Source organism: Gadus morhua, chromosome 12 (genome assembly GCF_902167405.1).
Source record: "Gadus morhua chromosome 12, gadMor3.0, whole genome shotgun sequence".
NCBI classification, from domain to species: domain Eukaryota; kingdom Metazoa; phylum Chordata; class Actinopteri; order Gadiformes; family Gadidae; genus Gadus; species Gadus morhua.
In genome coordinates this window covers 3,359,800-3,377,443 of record NC_044059.1, presented here as the reverse complement: position 1 = coordinate 3,377,443, position 17,644 = coordinate 3,359,800, and the positions used below count along the sequence as shown (strand labels likewise).

The window sequence follows — 17,644 nt, the reverse complement described above, 5'->3', positions numbered from 1 at the left end:
CACACACACACACACACACACACACACACACACACACACACACACACACACACACACAATATTCATTGCACAAGCTTACTTTTGGACAAGCAGTTGTAAAGGCATTATGCTGAGAGATGATGACATACAGATTACTGTCGCTGCATATCAGGCTCGGTGTTTGTGTGTGTGTGTGTGTGTGTTTGTGTGTGTGTGTGTGTGTGTGTGTTTGTGTGGGTGTATGTATGTGTGTGTCAAAGATTAGGAGGCCAAGCTGGATTAACTCCATCAGCCCTGGACATACAAGCCCATTAAAAGGATATTTACTATGCAGCCTACCAAACACCTATTATGTACAGTAGAATAATATTAACCATGTGCACATGGCGGGCATATTACTCACCCAGACCCACACTCAAACATAAGCACACACAAACACACACACACACACACACACACACACACACACACACACACACACACACACACACACACACACACACACACACACACACACACACACACACACAGACACACACACACGCACACACACCTTGTCGTCGTCATCACACGTCATGGCGTTGGAAAAGGGGATCTCCGCCTTGAACATCTTCCTGCAGTGCATGAGCTGCACCAGCAGGTAACACACCGTCTTGAACTTCATCCTTTTGGCTGGCTTAATGTCGGACAGGATCAGACCTGGAAAGATCTGGAGAGGGAGCGCATGGTCACACGGGACGGACAAACCCCTCACAAGTTAGTAGATGAATTGAATGTAAACGACACATCAGTAACAGGTCAGTTGATAGTTTGCGGTGGAATGCGGATTATGAGCTTTAGCATGCAATCAGGCCTTGATATCCACACAAGGGCCGACAGCGGGTTTATGAAGGAAGACATATAGGGTCCCTCTGTGTGTGTGCGGTGTGTGCGTGTGTGCGTGCGTTCGTGCGTGCGTGCGTGCGTGCGTGCGTGCGTGCGTGCGTGCGTGCGTGCGTGCGTGCGTGCGTGCGTGCGTGCGTGCGTGCGTGCGTGCGTGCGTGCGTGTGTGTGTGTGTGTGTTTGAATTTTTGTCATGCACAGTGCGAGAGCCGTTCCAGCCGAGTGCAGATGTGAAGTCAGCGTGAGATAGTGAGACAGGACGTGCGTGTCGGCCTAACCCCTGTCTGTCCGCCTGCCTGTCCACATCACAGAGTCAACGTTGGCACACGCCACTGACATGGGTCGCGTCTGAGCTCTACACTTTCTGACACCGACCGGAGGAGGATGACACACAAATAAGGAAACGAGCAGGGAGACGGATGGAGGAACGCACAGGAGCAAGGAAGAAATTAGAGAAGAAAATATCATAAGACAATTATAATAATAATACAAATAATAAACTAAAAAATAAATGACAGAAAGACTGAAAGAAAGGAAGAAATTGTTGTTGTTTTTTGAACGAGGATACAAACAATGGAAAGAAAGAAAGAAAGAAAGAAAGAAAGAAAGAAAGAAAGAAAGAAAGAAAGAAAGAAAGAAAGAAAGAAAGAAAGAAAGAAAGAAAGAAAGAAAGAAAGAAAGAAAAAAAGAAAAAAAGGAAGGAAGATTGATAGAAAGACAGAAAGATAGAAAGAAAGAAAACAGAACGACAGAAAGAAGGGAGAAAGAAAGAAAGTGTATGCAAAGTAAAATAAATTAAGCGAAGAAGCAAACAAAGAAGTATAACGAGAAAGAAAGGACGAAAGATGGAACGAAGGAATGAAATAAAGAAAGACAAGAGAGACGAGAGCAATGATCTCAGAGGGGCTGACCTTGCGCCTGTGAGAAGGAACGATGAAGAAGGTCTCAATGTGGTGTTTCTGGAGGAAGGCATGGCGCTCGTTTCCGAGGCCTGGCTCTACCTCGTAGTCTCCGTTCAGGCACTCCAGCGTGGTCCTGGTGATGTGCACCTTGCTGAGAGCCACAAGAAAAGCACACGATGGAAACAATCATGCTCATGCTAAAACCTTTGTCCTTTTTCTATTACTGCTCCCTGAGCTATGGTTATAACTTTTGTATCTTCTGGGGATATATGTCAATACGTTCTGTGATTGAACTATGGCAAAGCGAATCAATTGTCCCATGGAAAGGCATTGCTAAGAAACTCTTCAGTCAGGTGTTTTCTCTTGTCAGTTGTACCCGTTGAATACAAGGCAGGTATCTAGAATACTATGGATACTACGTATTCAAATCACATGACACAAAAAACATAAGATTGGCTTTTGCCCATACAGATTCATACGCACGCGACACGTAGCTCATGAGATGCTTTGCTATACGCTGATGATATCAATTTGCATGTGGAATCATCTAGTCAGTGCATGCGGATGAATGGTACCGCAGCGGCACTACTGACCCAGGCAGACCGCCCGCCTCCATCATGTTGGCCAGCGTCACATCGTTGGACCACACGTCGTACTGCCACTTCCTCAGGCCCAGCACGCCGCAGAGCACCCGGCCTGTGTGCAGACCCACTCGCATGTTCAGGTCCACCTCGGTGGCCTCCACCACCGACCTGCAGGAGGAACAGAGCCTTTGGCTTCACCGGTGCAGCTGAAGTCGCCATGACATTACAATGCCGTGAATTAAAGAGCGTGCCAAGGGCTTTTCATCTGATAAAATATTTGTGTTCAAAATTAGAAAGTAAAGAGCCAGGAATCTCACAATCTGGACCAGAAACCAGCAACAGCTAGGGGCGGAGCTACTTTCCTTTATTGTTACGGAGATATTCTACTAAGGAAAACTAATTTGCGTGTGTGGATGAGGCTTTCAGAAGGGGATTTGAAAACATATATTTCCCCAGTGGCCGGTGTACATGGTGTTGAATAAAACCTTTACAAGAAAATGTATACCGGTAATACAGACGCTTTTACGTTTACTTCAAAAGAAAAGCTAGCTGCATGCTAACAGCATATCCAGCATTGCATTCACTGTTACTCAAAGAGAATCAAAGCCAGTAACACTGCAAACACTGTGAATCTATGTAGGGGATCCACAGTGGGAGATAGGGGGCATTTATTTTGAAGGAGTCCAAGTGCCTCTCCTGTGGACCGACACAAATGTAATATTCGGAGGCAGGTCGGTTGTTCCTCCGGGGCGCGACGGCCTGAGCCCGCTGAGCCAGTGGTAGGAGGAGCCGCTGATGCGTATCATCGCTGTACCTGACAAGGTGGATGGCTAAATATAGCTCTCAGCTTGTATAATAAGGCTGTTTTCATGCTGGTGTTATTATGCCTCCACCAACACCAAACACCAACACCAAACAGTTTGCTTGTCACGCTTTTATTTTGAATGGCGCCAGAGCCATTTTTGAGATCATCACACCCCACGGCTAATCTGTGCATGCGTGTCTGTGTTTCAGTGTGTGTGGTGTGCATATGTGTGTGTTTGTGTGTGTATGTGCGTTTGTGTTTGTGCTGTACAATGGCTGGAAGGAGATAAAGTGGGACTTTTAAAAAAGCCTTCCTCTCCAGTAAATCACTATATAGAGCTTCTCGTCAACACTGGGAAGCGTGCCACTTCAGACAAGAGAGAGAGAGAGAGAGAGAGAGAGAGAGAGAGAGAGAGAGAGAGAGAGAGAGAGAGAGAGAGAGAGAGAGAGAGAGAGAGAGAGAGAGAGAGGTAGCAATACTGGAGGTTAAGAAATCGAGAGCACTGAAATATGTCACAGTAGTAGGGAAAGAAATGGAGGAAGGAATAGAGAGAGAAAGAGAGAGGACAAGAGGCAGGAGGGTAAATGAAACCACAGACACAGACACGCTCGCATGCATACACACGCATGCACAGTCAGACACACTCACACTCACACACATACAGACACCCACACACACATGTGTGTACACACCCACACTCACATTGGATGATGAAGGTGTGTGGCAGCAGCTGTCCTGACAGATAAAGTACTCCTACTTTCACATCCATCAACTCAAACAGAACTGTAGCACAACAATATGACAGGGCAACACTTGTCTAGCAGAATGAGCTAAAGGTGTCTGTGTGTATTTGATCAACATTTTATCAAATTGCCCTGGAAACAATCCAAAATGCCCCCGCAATGAGTTATTTGTGTGGGTTAGTTATTTGTCAACTGTTCTTACAGTGTTTCCAGAGCATGTATCTTGACTTACGCTATGGTATCGATCATATCCAGGCCCATCTCTACGCAGCAGTGGGCGTGGTCTGCTTTTGGCTGGGTCAGACCCGACACACAGTAGTAACAGTCCCCCAGAATTTTGATCCGCCTGCAGTGGTTCTCCTGGCAGTCAGGGACAGAGAGAGAGAGAGAGAGAGAGAGAGAGAGAGAGAGAGAGAGAGAGAGAGAGAGAGAGAGAGAGAGAGAGAGAGAGAGAGAGAGAGAGAGAGAGAGAGAGAGAGAGAGAGAGAGAGAGACCGACAGAGAGAGAGAGAGAGAGAGAGAGAGAGAGAGAGAGAGCATGATATAATGGGATGTATGTAGAGAAAAAAATAGTTTTGCATTTTGAAAACACAACTTTATTTTTATTACACTCATGTTAGTGACAACTTACACTTCTCTATATTCATAAGCAACTTAGCCTATTTCAGTTGGCAAAATGATTCCTCCGTATAATGCATCACATAGTCCCATTTTCTAGTTGTCCATCTTAACATAATATGTTTCACTTCCTTCCATTTTTTTTCTACTAAACTAAAAAGTCAATTTGATTAGTCAAGGTAATTAACAGGTTATTAATTAACAACGTATTTTTGATATTCCGAGAGAAACCAATGATGAATTTAATATCTGTAAGCGAGAAAAAGGTCAGAGAGTGAAAGAGCGATAGCAAGAGAGAGAGAGAAAGGGAAAGTGAGAGATGTTTAGATTGAAGAGATTGTAGATTCAAGAAGGTATGCTTTCACTCAAATTGTTCATGTTTAACCAGCTATGCTGGACTTCCACATTTCGGTTAGACCTGACATCAAACATATACACCAACTTTCACACCAAGTCCCATACAACATGTGCAGTAGATGGATGGAATTTATGCCTTGGTTTGTCAGGTGTGTATGTGTTCTTCTTCGCCTGTGTGTGTACGTGCGATCATGCGTGCGTGCGTGTGTTTGTGTGTGGGCTTGTGTGCCTGTGTGTGTGTGTTTGTGTGTGTGTGTGTGTGTGTGTGTGTGTGTGTGTGTGTGTGTGTGTGTGTGTGTCTGTGTGTGTGTGTGTGTGTGTGTGTGTGTGTGTCTGTGTGTGTGTGTGTGTGTGTGTGTGTCTGTGTGTGTGTGTGTGTGTGTGTGTGTGTGTGTGTGTGTTTGTAGTTGATGCCAACTCTAATTGCTCCGACATGCTCTTGAAGTAGAATCCCTCCCACACATTCCCAGAGAGATCAGCCATTTGTCACAGTGCACATTTATCACTGACTATACATGCACACACACACACACACACACACACACACACACACACACACACACACACACACACACACACACACACACACACACACACACACACACACACACACACACACACATAAACGCAGACACACATACACGTAAACATGTTCAAACACACACAGACTACTGCAAATGTGGAATATGCTTCCATTCCAACTGCATAGGCTTTCCATTTGGCAGCAAAGAGCTATGCTACACATACAAAGCTTAGCTTCGAGCCACAAACGCACACAAACACACACACACACAAACACAAACATGCATGAACAAAAACAGAACACCTGTGACTAATCACCCAAACAGCCACACACAGACATAATAGGGATGCATTGCAGTGGCAGGATGAGAAAGCTACAGGAGTGAAGGGAAGACAGTTGGGATGGGGAGAAGAGGAGAGACAAGAAAGGAGGAGAGAGGGAAGGGAAGATAGGAGAGGAAATACAGGAAAGAGAGGAGGAGAGAGATGAGAGAGAGAAAAACGGAGGAGAGAGGAATAGAAGAGAAGCGAGAGAAGAGAGAGTGAGAGAATGGATTTGGAGAGAGGAGCAGGGTGAGAAGAGTTCAGGGAGAGGAAAAATAAGAGATGAGAGAGAAGAGAAGAAAGCGGAGAGGAGGAGAAAAACAGAGATCTGAAGAGCAGCAGTGGAAGGAAAAGAGGAAGGGAGAGGGGAGAGAGGAGAACAGGAGGTGAAAAGAGAGATGGGTAGAAAAGGAGAGGATAAGAAGAGAGGAGAGGTGCTTTTGGATTTCTTGAAGAATCTGAAAAGAATTTCCCGAGTTCCACACTGAGTTGAGATGATGATGCGTGTGTGTGTTTGTGTGTGTGTGTGTGTGTGTGTGTGTGTGTGTGTGTGTGTGTGTGTGTGTGTGTGTGTGTGTGTGTGTGTGTGTGTGTGTGTGTGTGTGTGTGTGTGTGTGTGTGTGTGTGTGTGTGTGTTGGGGGGGGTATAGACTGCAGTCAAATGGGCTGAGCAGCTGTGACAGACCTGGTTAGAAAGTGAGTTTCCCCTCGCCAATATAACGGGGCACAAATCTCAATCAGGCCACAGCTGCAGACAGGTTTGTGCATAGACACAGGAAATCACTATTATACAGACATACAGCGTATCTCCATACACACGCATGTCTGGAAACATTTCCATGGAATGGTTCTCAGGGTAACATCCCATTATATCATGCTCTCTCTCTCTCTCTCTCTCTCTCTCTCTCTCTCTCTCTCTCTCTCTCTCTCTCTCTCTCTCTCTCTCTCTCTCTCTCTCTCTCTCTCTCTCTCTCTCTCTCTCTCTCTCTCTCTCTCTCTCGCTCTCATTCTCTGTTAAGCCATAGCTGATTGCTGAGATGCTTCAGATGAACTCAAGGGGGATAATCCTGATGATCATGTGATTTGTGTATACGTTTGTATGTATGTCTATATAGGCATGTGTGCATGCGATTGTGTGTATTGAGTATGTGTCTATGTGTGTTTATTACTGTGATTGTCTGAGTGTCTAAACATATCTTTGTGTTATGGTATTACATTTAAAAAAGATGATATGTTATAAACACAGAGCAATTTTCAAAACTTTCTCATTCTCTGGGGGACTGGCACATAGAGTGACACTTATAGTGGGGGCTGATAATTGATGAGGGCTGTTATATTGATGGTGTTTAGGCTGGTGTGGACACCCCTTAATCAGTGGCACAATTAGTTTAAAGATAGTCTTCCTCTGCGTTTTACCAGAAAAACCAAGCATTCATACTTCACTGTTGAACAAAAGGCATCTGAGTGGGCCTTGCCAGGACAATTACCCAAAAGGAACTGACAACTTATCTCATCAAAACAAAGAATGACCAATATAACATACAGACATATCAGACATACAAAACGGAAGTAGCTTTGTGGGCGGGTCTCTGCCGCTGTTGCTAATATACCGGCGGATAAATTACTCTTGCGCCCGACGCAAATCTAAAAAGGGTTGCCCTGAAGTAGCCTTATTACCCGTAGGTGTGGTTTAGGCGTAACATGCAATAAACCAATGAGAGTGCCATCTCCCATCCCCTTTAAGAGCCATGAGCACAGTTGAACCTGACGAGTAGATACTTTTACAGCGCGTTTGCATTCTCCGATGAGACAGATGCAAGACCACATGAATTTCAAACTTCAAATGGCTCAGTTTATGGCCGAGTAATATGGCCCAATTTAAACGTGGAATAGCGTTTCGGCAAAGAAAACTTAACACACATATGATATGCGGTCCTGGGACCGCAACTGAGGGCTCTATTTAATGATATGCAGCAATACATTAACACTCATCGTTTCTTACCAGTATTGTATACATTATTGTTATCGACTTGCGTTCCTTACATGCATGTGTCCCCCATTAATGTACATTGCCATGGACTGTATTATGCGTTAGGTGTTTGCGTCCAGACGGATGCACACACGCGGGCCTTCATCCATTCATTCTTTTAAACACTCACTCGCGGTAAAACAGTTTCCTCACAATCAGATACTCATCAATCCTAAAATGTATGGGCTTGTACACAATGTCGGTGTCAAGAAAATATGTGTTGGCTGTACCATGTTTACAGTTGCATTGATTTAAATACACCTGATTACCACTGTATCAGCTGTTCTTTCACAAATAATTTAACCAACGTTATCATTTACCCTAAAAAGAGATTTTATTTTGGAAGGATGGGATATAGCCTACTTTGCTCGCGCTTATTATTGTTATTATTATTATTTTAACGCATGGCATAGCCTACTACAGTGTTCATTCATGCAGCCCAACTGGGTAGGCTATTTTGTCGTAGCCTACTGGTGTGCAAGCTTATGTTGAAGTTCCCACCTGCCATGTTACGACAAAATAACAACACAAACTGCGCTATCCGCTAGTGCACTTAGAGCATTTGTCGGTCAGTTGTGCAACTGCTTTATCGTTCTGCAAGGATAGCACCATGTATCATTTGCGCCGGAACACGCCTCTCCCTTTCGCCGACACGCCTCTCAGGGCGCAAGTTTAGTGGCGCGAGTTTGGTGCGGGGGAAAATCTGCTTTGCGCCGGTTGCAAACTAGCAACGATACATGCGTCGGTGTAGAAGGTCATTTGCGCTGGGTGCAAGATAGGGCCCACAGACTGTCCAACACAACACACCAACAAGCTAACACTCACTAACATAAATCAGACAAGAGAAAACGTGACAATTATTTTACTTGGAATGCCAATTTATTATTCTGGGCAGGTAACACTTTATAATAAGGTGCCATAATAAATAGCAAACTAGTCATTACCTAACCCTTTGTTAATATTTGTTAATTGTTACTAAAATATCTATTTGGCACAAGTTCATAGTTTTTTCATCATTAATTAATAATAAGTTGTTTGCATATCCCTAACCCAACCCTAACACACGACCCCAACCTTAACCCTAACCCTAACGCACGGCCCTAACCATAACACACAGCCCTAACCCTAGCACAGCACCCTAACCCTTACCCTAACCAGCGACACTCTGTGGTCAGTGAAAAAAACTATTAACTTGTGCCAAATAGATATTTTTGTAACAACTAACAAATATTAACAAAGGGTTAGGTAATTTGCTCTTTATTATGGCATCTTATTACAAAGTGTTACCTACTGGGCCTAATATTGATCCAGCTATAAATCAAGGCAGGTGGAGATGGGGATAGAAGGGGAAGAAGGGTGTGCTACACATATCATTTGTAACAGACTTTTTTTTAAGAAAAGGTATACGGTTTAAGAGTTTCTCCTGTGTGTGTGTGTGTGTGTGTGTGTGTGTGTGTGTGTGTGTGTGTGTGTGTGTGTGTGTGTGTGTGTGTGTGTGTGTGTGTGTGTGTGTGGGTGTGTGTGTGTGTGTGTGGGTGAGCGTGTGCGTGTGCGTGCGTGTGTGTGTGCTTGCTTACGTGACTGTATGCAAGAATGTTTGTGTGTGTGTATGTGTGTTTGCATGCATATGGGTGTGGGTGAGGTTGTGTATGCATGTGTGTTTACTTGTTTAGGTGCCTGTCTGAAAGAATGTTTGCGTGTGTGTATGAGCAAGAGAATGACCGACCAATAGACATAGAAAGCCCATCAATAGACAGAGTAGACTGCATTAAATGTTCATTGCACACTAAGGACTTGTAGCGGCAGTGCGCCAGAATAATGCTTATGTTGCATGCCAAAAGGGCTGTCTTGCAAATGGAGGAAGATAGATTAACACAAGACTACACTTACCATAGCAATGCCGAAATTTTGCTACCAAAAAACAATGGATAGATACACAAACAACATCTGAAACATTAGAAAGCTACATGCTCAAGACTCAAAGGACAGGAGTTTTATAAAGATAACAGCTCAAATTTGAGAGATTAGTGTTATACTAGATACTGATATGAAAACCTGGAGAATCTCCAACAGCACTTTATTATTCATTACCACACATTAACACTTACAGAAGCATTTGTTCATGTACAGGGAGGCTATACTTACTGTTGCCAGCTCATCAAATTTCCCAAATAGTTCGTTGAGTAATTTCACCAGTTCCTGGGCAGTGCATTGAGAAGCCAGGCTGGTAAAACCAACAATGTCAGCAAACAGAATGCTGTCAGGAGAAAGACAGAATGGAGAGGAAGGGATAGGAGACAAAAGGGGGAGGAATGGAGAGAGAGAGGGGGAGGGAGAGACAGAGACAGAGATAAAGGCCGTCACAGATAGGATGACAGAGGGAGAGAGGAGGGACGCAAAAAGAGAAAGAAAGTCACAGGATGTTGCAGTGAGTTTGCTCTGACAGAAAAAATAAATGTATTCCCTGAATTAGGCCCCGTCCACACGAAGCCGAAACCGTTACGGTTTCGATCTATCCGGTTTCGGAGTATCTCCGTAAAGACGGAGTCAAGCGAAACCGGGTAGATCTGTAGAAACGCTGTAGTACACATTCCAGGCCCATAAGGGGCGCCGCTTCTGCTACAAAAATAAATAGTAAGAAGAGGCGAGCATGCGCATAAAGGCTGAGACTCCGCAGGCTTAACAGTCATTGGCTAGAGGGTCGAGGGGTGGGGCGATGACGTCATGGTTTACGGTTTCAGTCGGTTTCAGGCGTCCACACGAATCCAAAACGAAACCGGGTAGATTTGAAACCACCTCCGAGGGTGGTTTCAGAAGTTTGCGGTTGAGTGTCAGCGGATTTGCCGGCTTCGTGTGGACGGAAGGCCGAACCGTACAAGACCTTTGCGGTTTCGCCATGAAATCGGCTTTGTGTGGACGGGGCCTTAAACACTTACATCCCACACTACAATTAAGTGGACTGAGCGGCTGGTTTATTGGGCTCTACTTTTGTAGATAGGGCTGACTTAATTGACATCAAACATACACAGCCAATGTTGACTGTGACTCCATCCTTGGAAAAAGATTTTCAAAAACAAAATTGTGAAAATGACCAATGAGGAAATTCACAACGATACAAAACACTTCCAGTTCTCACCCACAACAAACAAAACAAAACAGCCCTTTCAGGCCGTATTCAGACACAAAGTAATTGCGTCTCTTTGGCTACTCTCTCAATAAATGTAAGTGCTAAATTATCAGCTGCTTACTCAGGGAGAGTGTTAGCAGCCACTTAGCTCACCGAGTGCTAATACGCCAGGCGTTAGTGCTCTCATTGACTCTCAATGAATTTTTTCCACCCAAGTTATTTTTTTTGTGTCTGTCGTACGAGGCTCTGGAGGATGAGCGTGAAGATCTCCTGCATCGAGACCGCAAGCGTTTCCTTTCTGCTCGCCACCATGTTCCATAGCAGCCTAAGAAGCTGATGTTTGCACTTGAGCCACGATCACGACTAGCAAGAGAGAGAGAGCAAGAGAGAGAGGGAGACAGCAGGAGAGAGAGAGAGAGAGCTAGAGAGAGAGAGAGAGAGAGAGAGAGGGAGAGAGAGAGAGATCTTTTGCTTATTTCACCTTTGGTTTGGTGCTGGATGTGTGTGTGTGTGTGTGTGTGTGTGTGTGTGTGTGTGTGTGTGTGTGTGTGTGTGTGTGTGTGTGTGTGTGTGTGTGTGTGTGTGTGTGTGTCATTTGTGTGTGTGCGTGCGTGCGTCAGTGTGTATGTGTGTGCATGGTGTCAGTCATTAGAAGGGTGCAAAGCAAAGCAGGACAAGTAATCATGAATGGTTGGTTGTATGTGGGGGATTTGAATTGCTCTCCCTCCCTGTCTCACTCTCTCTGCTGCTCTCTCTCTCTTTCTCATTGAGAGAGAGAGACAGAGAGAGAGAGCAATTGACTTGGCCCTCGACTCCCACACTCGGCTATGATATGGCTCTCCGCCAGCTCTTCATATAGTCTCTACTTGCTCTCTACTGGCTCTGTTCCGGCTCTCTACTGGCTGTCTACCAGCTCTCTACTGGCTCTGTAACCCCTGTCTACCATCTCTCTACTTGCTGTCAACTTTGCTCTCTACTGGCTCTCCAATAGCTATGCAAGTGCTCTCTTCTACTAGCTCGACTAGCTTTCTACATGCTCTCCCATGCCTCTAAACAGTCTTTCTACATGCTCTCCACCGGCTCTCTACCTGATCTCTACATGCTCTCTACCAGCTCTCTACTGGCACTCCACCGGCTCTCAACCAGCTCTATACTGGCTCTGTACGGCTCTCTGGTTCAACTGGCTCTCTTCAAATTGTCATTCCAGCGTGATAGTCCTGTTGGCCCACAGTAAGCCCACAGTAGGCCCACAGTAGGTCTACAGCAGTCCCACAGATGGACCACGGCAGGCCCACAGTAGGCCTGGGCCAGACTGCATCACTCTAGACCGACAGATTGCCGCTGGACATAATGGAGTTCAATCATTTCAGGCTACTTAGCGATAAGCCGTAGCAATTTGTAAAGGACTATTCCATCCATTAATGATGAGATTTATTACAAAATCCTGTTATGTTGGGAAATGATTGCCATGTTCATTGCTTTTATCCCAACTGTATCATGAGCTTATTATACTGTTTTTTCTTCACTATTCTGATTTATTCTTCCTTCGTATGTTCACGACCTCCATATTTGCAGGCTCTTTTCATAGCTTCAAAATAATCACCGTTCCCATAGACCTCCAATAGACAAGTGGGAATTTGCATCGAAATGTACATCTATCTACTGGTAGGCGGGAAGACTCAATGAAGGCTGCCTTAGAACTTTTGACAATGCAGGGTCGACAGAATCACACAAAAAAAGAAAAATCTTCTTTAGAAGCTGTATTGGTCATTCAAATCTCATGCCCGACAACGATCCACAACCAGAATAATGCCCATGGTGGTGGGACAGACCAGCACCTCTGTTCTGTTGACCACCCTGTGTGTTTTGGGCTAATCAGCTCTCCCTCAGTCCCTGACACCGGGGTCACAGTAGGGGGTACCATGGAAGCAAACAGTTCCCCCCCCCCACCAACCCACCCACATCCTATGCACACCCTCCTTCCCCCTGTACCTGACGTTGTCATGACGCTGGATGTAGATCTTGTGAAATATCCTCTCAGGAGGTTTCAGGAAGTCCTCCTTCATCTCCATGGCAACATTCCTGGGCAGAAGACTCATTAGCAGACGCTCCTGTTGAGAGGGAGGAGTGAAAGAATGAGAGGGCGCGGGGGGGGGGGGGGGTGCATTGAGTTAGATCTTTATATTGATTGATCTGATTATAAATAGCATTGCACATTTTTTCATAAATATATAGCTTCAATACAGCCTGCTCAATGTAATCCATGAGACATGCAGAGAAGGCTGGCATTGTACATTTGCGCTTGATAAATCTAGTTGAGTTATGCAGATTATGTTAAAGCCCTCGTTTAAGTAAAATACGTGATAATTATCTCCTATCATTGGTTATCAGCCTTCACTTTCTACTTGAGTTGATTTCTAGTATTAATAGTTTATAGCTTATAGTCATACTTTATACCCCTTCCTGTCAACTCAATACCTCATCCTATCTATCCAGTCAAATTTCTTTCCAATAATCTACAAAGATACCTATGTGGATGCGTCTAAATTTAGACTATTTCCTGTCTCCGTTTCATAGCATACCCTGGGGTCTTCCCAATCCCTTTGTAGATGAAGCATCTGAAGCTGGCCACAGTTTACCCTAGCCACTGGGTTGACTCGTGTCATTTTTGGCTGAATATTGCTCATCCTTAGGGATCGTCTCTCTCTCTTTCTGTTTGTGTGACTTTATGCCTGGCTAAAAAGGAGTCTGGGTCATGTACATATGTAGGAAGGGTCCCTCCCCTACCATCCTCCCCTCTCTTGGCCTTGTGGCCATGTGTCCTAGGCAGCCCCTCCCCCGTGCCTGCAGCCATGGATGATCTTGACGCCTCTGACCCTCATCTACCCCTGCCCCCCTGGCACAACTGCCCCAGCAGGTCTTAACATACATCCCCTGGCCCTCTTATACAATCCTGGTCACTTTACTACTAATAATACTGCTACTACTACAACTACTACTGCTACTACTGCTTCTACTACTACTACTGATACTACTACTAATACGGCTTCCACTAATACTACTACTTCTGATACTTCTACTTCTGATACTACTTATAATAATAATAATAATATGACTGAACTAGTAGAAAGCTCATCATATTTGTGGCTTTAATTGATTCAAAATAAGCTAATTTCTCAACATCAGAATTAATGTGGGCCAATAACAGCTCAAGTGTTGTATTTTTGGCTGCCAGCCATCTCAAGAGTAAGACAATGAATTATGTTTCGTCCCTGTTCAATGTGGCAACTAGGGACAGGATGACTGCACAATGAATAGAATAAAACAGACCAAAAACGTAACAATCAGGATTATTGACTTCAAGGTCACAGTTCAACGTTCAGAGGCTTCCCCAGTCTTCTTTCTTTTAAGAGGACATTCAAATTATCCAATGTCCTGAGATCACTATTGACCCAGCCAGTCCATTGACCGCATGGACATAAAAGGGTCATATATAGGAATGTGGCAATCCATAGCATCGGCGGACTCATGTCAATACAATTCCAGGGTAAGAGAAAGAAGGACAGAGATAGAAGGGGAAAAAATACAGGCAATTCGTCACTCTCTCAATGTGACAAGTGATAACGTTTTGATGAGTGAAATCCCAGAAGGTTGGTCTTAGCGAACGGGGGCAGGTCTGCAGTGCCGGCTAGTGGCTAGATCCCAATCAGGGGTCCGTGCAGCCCACCCCTTCCCGCTCTCCCGGATAAAATGTGACCTTTACGGGAGTACGGAGGCCATAAAAGCAATCTGCTTGTGTAATTACCTGTCAGAATGCAGCCAATGACGGGCGAGCAAAACACAGCACATCATCATGTAATCTATAAAGCACAGGTGTGTTCATGTGCGTGTGACTCATCCTCCCACTTTCTATCCCTCACCCTTTTCTGTTATCTCGGATGTCTTATGTGTGTGTGTGTGTGTGTGTGTGTGTGTGTGTGTGTGTGTGTGTGTGTGTGTGTGTGTGTGTGTGTGTGTGTGTGTGTGTGTGTGTCTGTGTGTGTGTGTGTGTGTGTGTGTGTGTGTGTGTGTGTGTGTGTGTGTGTGTGTGTGTGTGTGTGTGTGTGTGTGTCTCTGTGTGTGTGTGTGTGTGTGTGTGTGTGTGTGTGTGTGTGTGTGTGTGTGTGTGTTTGTGTGTGTGTACGTTCATGTGCATGTGTGCATGTGTGCGTGTGCGTGTGTGTGTGTGTGTGTGTGAGCATTCAATGCCATGGCTGGGTCGTTGTAAACCTGTGCATGTTCTCCAACATATATGCTTACTTTAGATGAGAACATATACAAGAATATTCCAAATATTTATTTTCCATCGCAACCACCAGTGCAGGTGGGTGTGGTTTCACCCCAGGAGTGAGGGTGGGCGTGCCTTTGTGGTGTATGTTTGTGTGTGTGTGTGTGTGGGGGGGGGGGGGGGGAGTGTATGCGTGTGGAGGTGGCAAAATTTGTTTGGTGCTGGTGCATGTGCTACAATTATGTTCTTTCCCTAAATAGCTGCTGTCATAGTTAGTGTGTGCCTGGGGGAAGGTTGTTAGAGTAAGATGGCACCTGAAACCTTTAAATCCTGCAACCTGCCAGGCATCTTGCAAAGCCTATCTACATACATAAAACACACAAAGACAAACAGACACACACACACACATACAAACATGTAAACTAGGCACACAAAGTATTGTGTCTGTACACATAGGCATCGTTGTGCATGTGTGTGTGTGTGTGCGTCTGCGTCTGCTTGCGTGCGAGCATGCATTTGCGCAGGTGTCTCCGCATGGCTCACCTGTTTCTCGTTCTCGTCCTCCAGCCGCAGCCGCTCCTCTATGCAGTCGCGCGCCTGCAGGAAGACCTTCCGCTGGGTCCGCTCCGTCAGGATCCGCACAAACACCCCTGACAGGTTGACGCTGGTGAACAGCACCACGTTGGCCACCAGCTGAGCACAGGAGCGAGACAAGACTAGACATGTCCGGCAAGCTGCGAGCGGATGTGTAATTGTTGTGTTGAATAGTGGTGGGGGGGAGGGGGTGGTGATTAATCCCTGATTAAACCACAGAATGTCAAACACAGAGGTCGACCACATGAACTGTGGTGTGGGGGGACTCTTACAAAACATCTGGATGTTCTGTTTAATTAAAAAATAATTGATTGTAGGATTGTAGTTTGTAAATAAACATTGTTACCTTGCAACACTCATTATCAGGTGAAAAATATATAATTGGAAAGATATTAAAATCCTGGACAGATAATAATTCGGAGGTATTTAAGGGGTTTACGTTAACGTATATGGTTGTATCGGTTAGTGGGAGAGGGTTTATGTAACGAAGCAGCTCCAACCAGCTCTGAACTCAACGCTTACCATTGTACTTTCGTTGTTTTTGGGAGTTTTACTGCGCGCCAATATTAGATTCGACACTGTTTCAGCACCTGGAGGTGGACAGCTCCCCTGCATGCAACTGTCAACAACACCTAACTACAATAAGGGCTTCAATGAGATTAAAGTAGACTAATAATGGGCTATTATAATAAAATGTAGTGCGCGGTTCAAGAAAAGGGTCGTGTTGCATTTGTGATGATGGCGCAGGAGGGGGCGGAGGGGGAGATCATAACACAGAAGGATGTCGATGTCAGTGTGCCCTTACCGGTCTCCAAATCCGTTCCTTCCTCCCCGTGACCGACGTCACAGTAACGATGAAGTGAGACGCGGCCACCATCACCCCAAAAAGCACGGCGAGCAGAGTCCGCACTGGCAGGAGCAGGTAAGCCACCAGGGTGACCAGCATCAGCTGCCACACGCCTTGCTCGGGGGCAGCGGCGCTCTCCAACTCGGCAGCGCCGAGCGCCAGAGGGAACGGGCAGCAGAGGAGCGCAAAGGTGAAGCTGAAGAGCAGCGAGAGCTTGGCAATCTGCTGCAGCTGCGTCACCTGCAGGTACTTGACGTTGGTGACGATGAAGAGCGAGAGGAACACCACGCAGTGCACGGGGTGGGAGCCCTTGGAGACGGTGAGTCGTGGACCGGACAGCAGCTCGACCAGCGCCAGGGACGACGCGGCCACGATGAGCACCGCCAGGGCTTTGAGCGTGGCGGTCTGTTCCAGCTTCAGATTATAGTTTTGGAAGAGAGCCTCTAGCTCCCTGCTGTTGAACTCGTCCTCGCAGGCGATGGCGCCCAGGGGTGCACCGGCCGGGCAGTGACCCTTCTTCCGTCGAGTCTTGACTCTTTCGAATGGTATTTCCTCCATGCTCCGGCCATTCATAAAAACCGAGTATGGCGCACAGCCGGTGAACTTTTGAATACAGCGAACCGAAACAGATCGAATAGCTCATTGACCGCGAGAGCGAGGATGAGAACACGGCTGACCACCGGGACCTCCGACTTGAATATCACCACCGCGCGCGCTATCCACAGGTTGATGAATGTTGTGTCGTCAGAAAAGTAGCCCAACCAATGTGCGCTATGGTATGGACTCTCTCTCTCTCTCCCTCTCCCTCTCCCTCTCCCTCTCCCTCTCCCACTCCCTCTCTCTCTCTCTCTCTCTCTCTCTCTCTCTCTCTCTCTCTCTCTCTCTCTCTCTCTCTCTCTCTCTCTCTCTCTCTCTCTCTAACAAGCTTCTTGCATCCCCCCCTTCAACTACATTATATAGGTCTGACTCTACCCCATTCCTTGTCCACCCCCCCCCCCCCCCCCCCCCCTACCACACACACACACACACACACACACACACACACACACACACACACACACACA

The 17,644-nt window shown here is 45.9% G+C and overlaps 1 protein-coding gene across 1 annotated transcript in view; it reads right to left on the bottom strand.

Annotated features, from left to right (window-relative positions):
- adcy1a (adenylate cyclase 1a) overlaps nt 1–17,396 on the bottom strand; it is a 30,553-nt gene extending 13,157 nt beyond the window's left edge. The window contains exons 1-8 of the mRNA XM_030373343.1: nt 16,539–17,396; nt 15,683–15,832; nt 12,865–12,983; nt 9,891–10,002; nt 4,128–4,255; nt 2,357–2,515; nt 1,773–1,914; nt 533–688 (exon numbers count right to left, since the gene is read on the bottom strand). Of these exons, the coding sequence (XP_030229203.1) occupies nt 533–688; nt 1,773–1,914; nt 2,357–2,515; nt 4,128–4,255; nt 9,891–10,002; nt 12,865–12,983; nt 15,683–15,832; nt 16,539–17,153 (1,581 nt within the window). The 5' untranslated portion in view covers nt 17,154–17,396. The remainder of the gene's footprint in view (nt 1–532; nt 689–1,772; nt 1,915–2,356; nt 2,516–4,127; nt 4,256–9,890; nt 10,003–12,864; nt 12,984–15,682; nt 15,833–16,538) is intronic.
- Nucleotides 17,397–17,644: the final 248 nt, after the last annotated feature.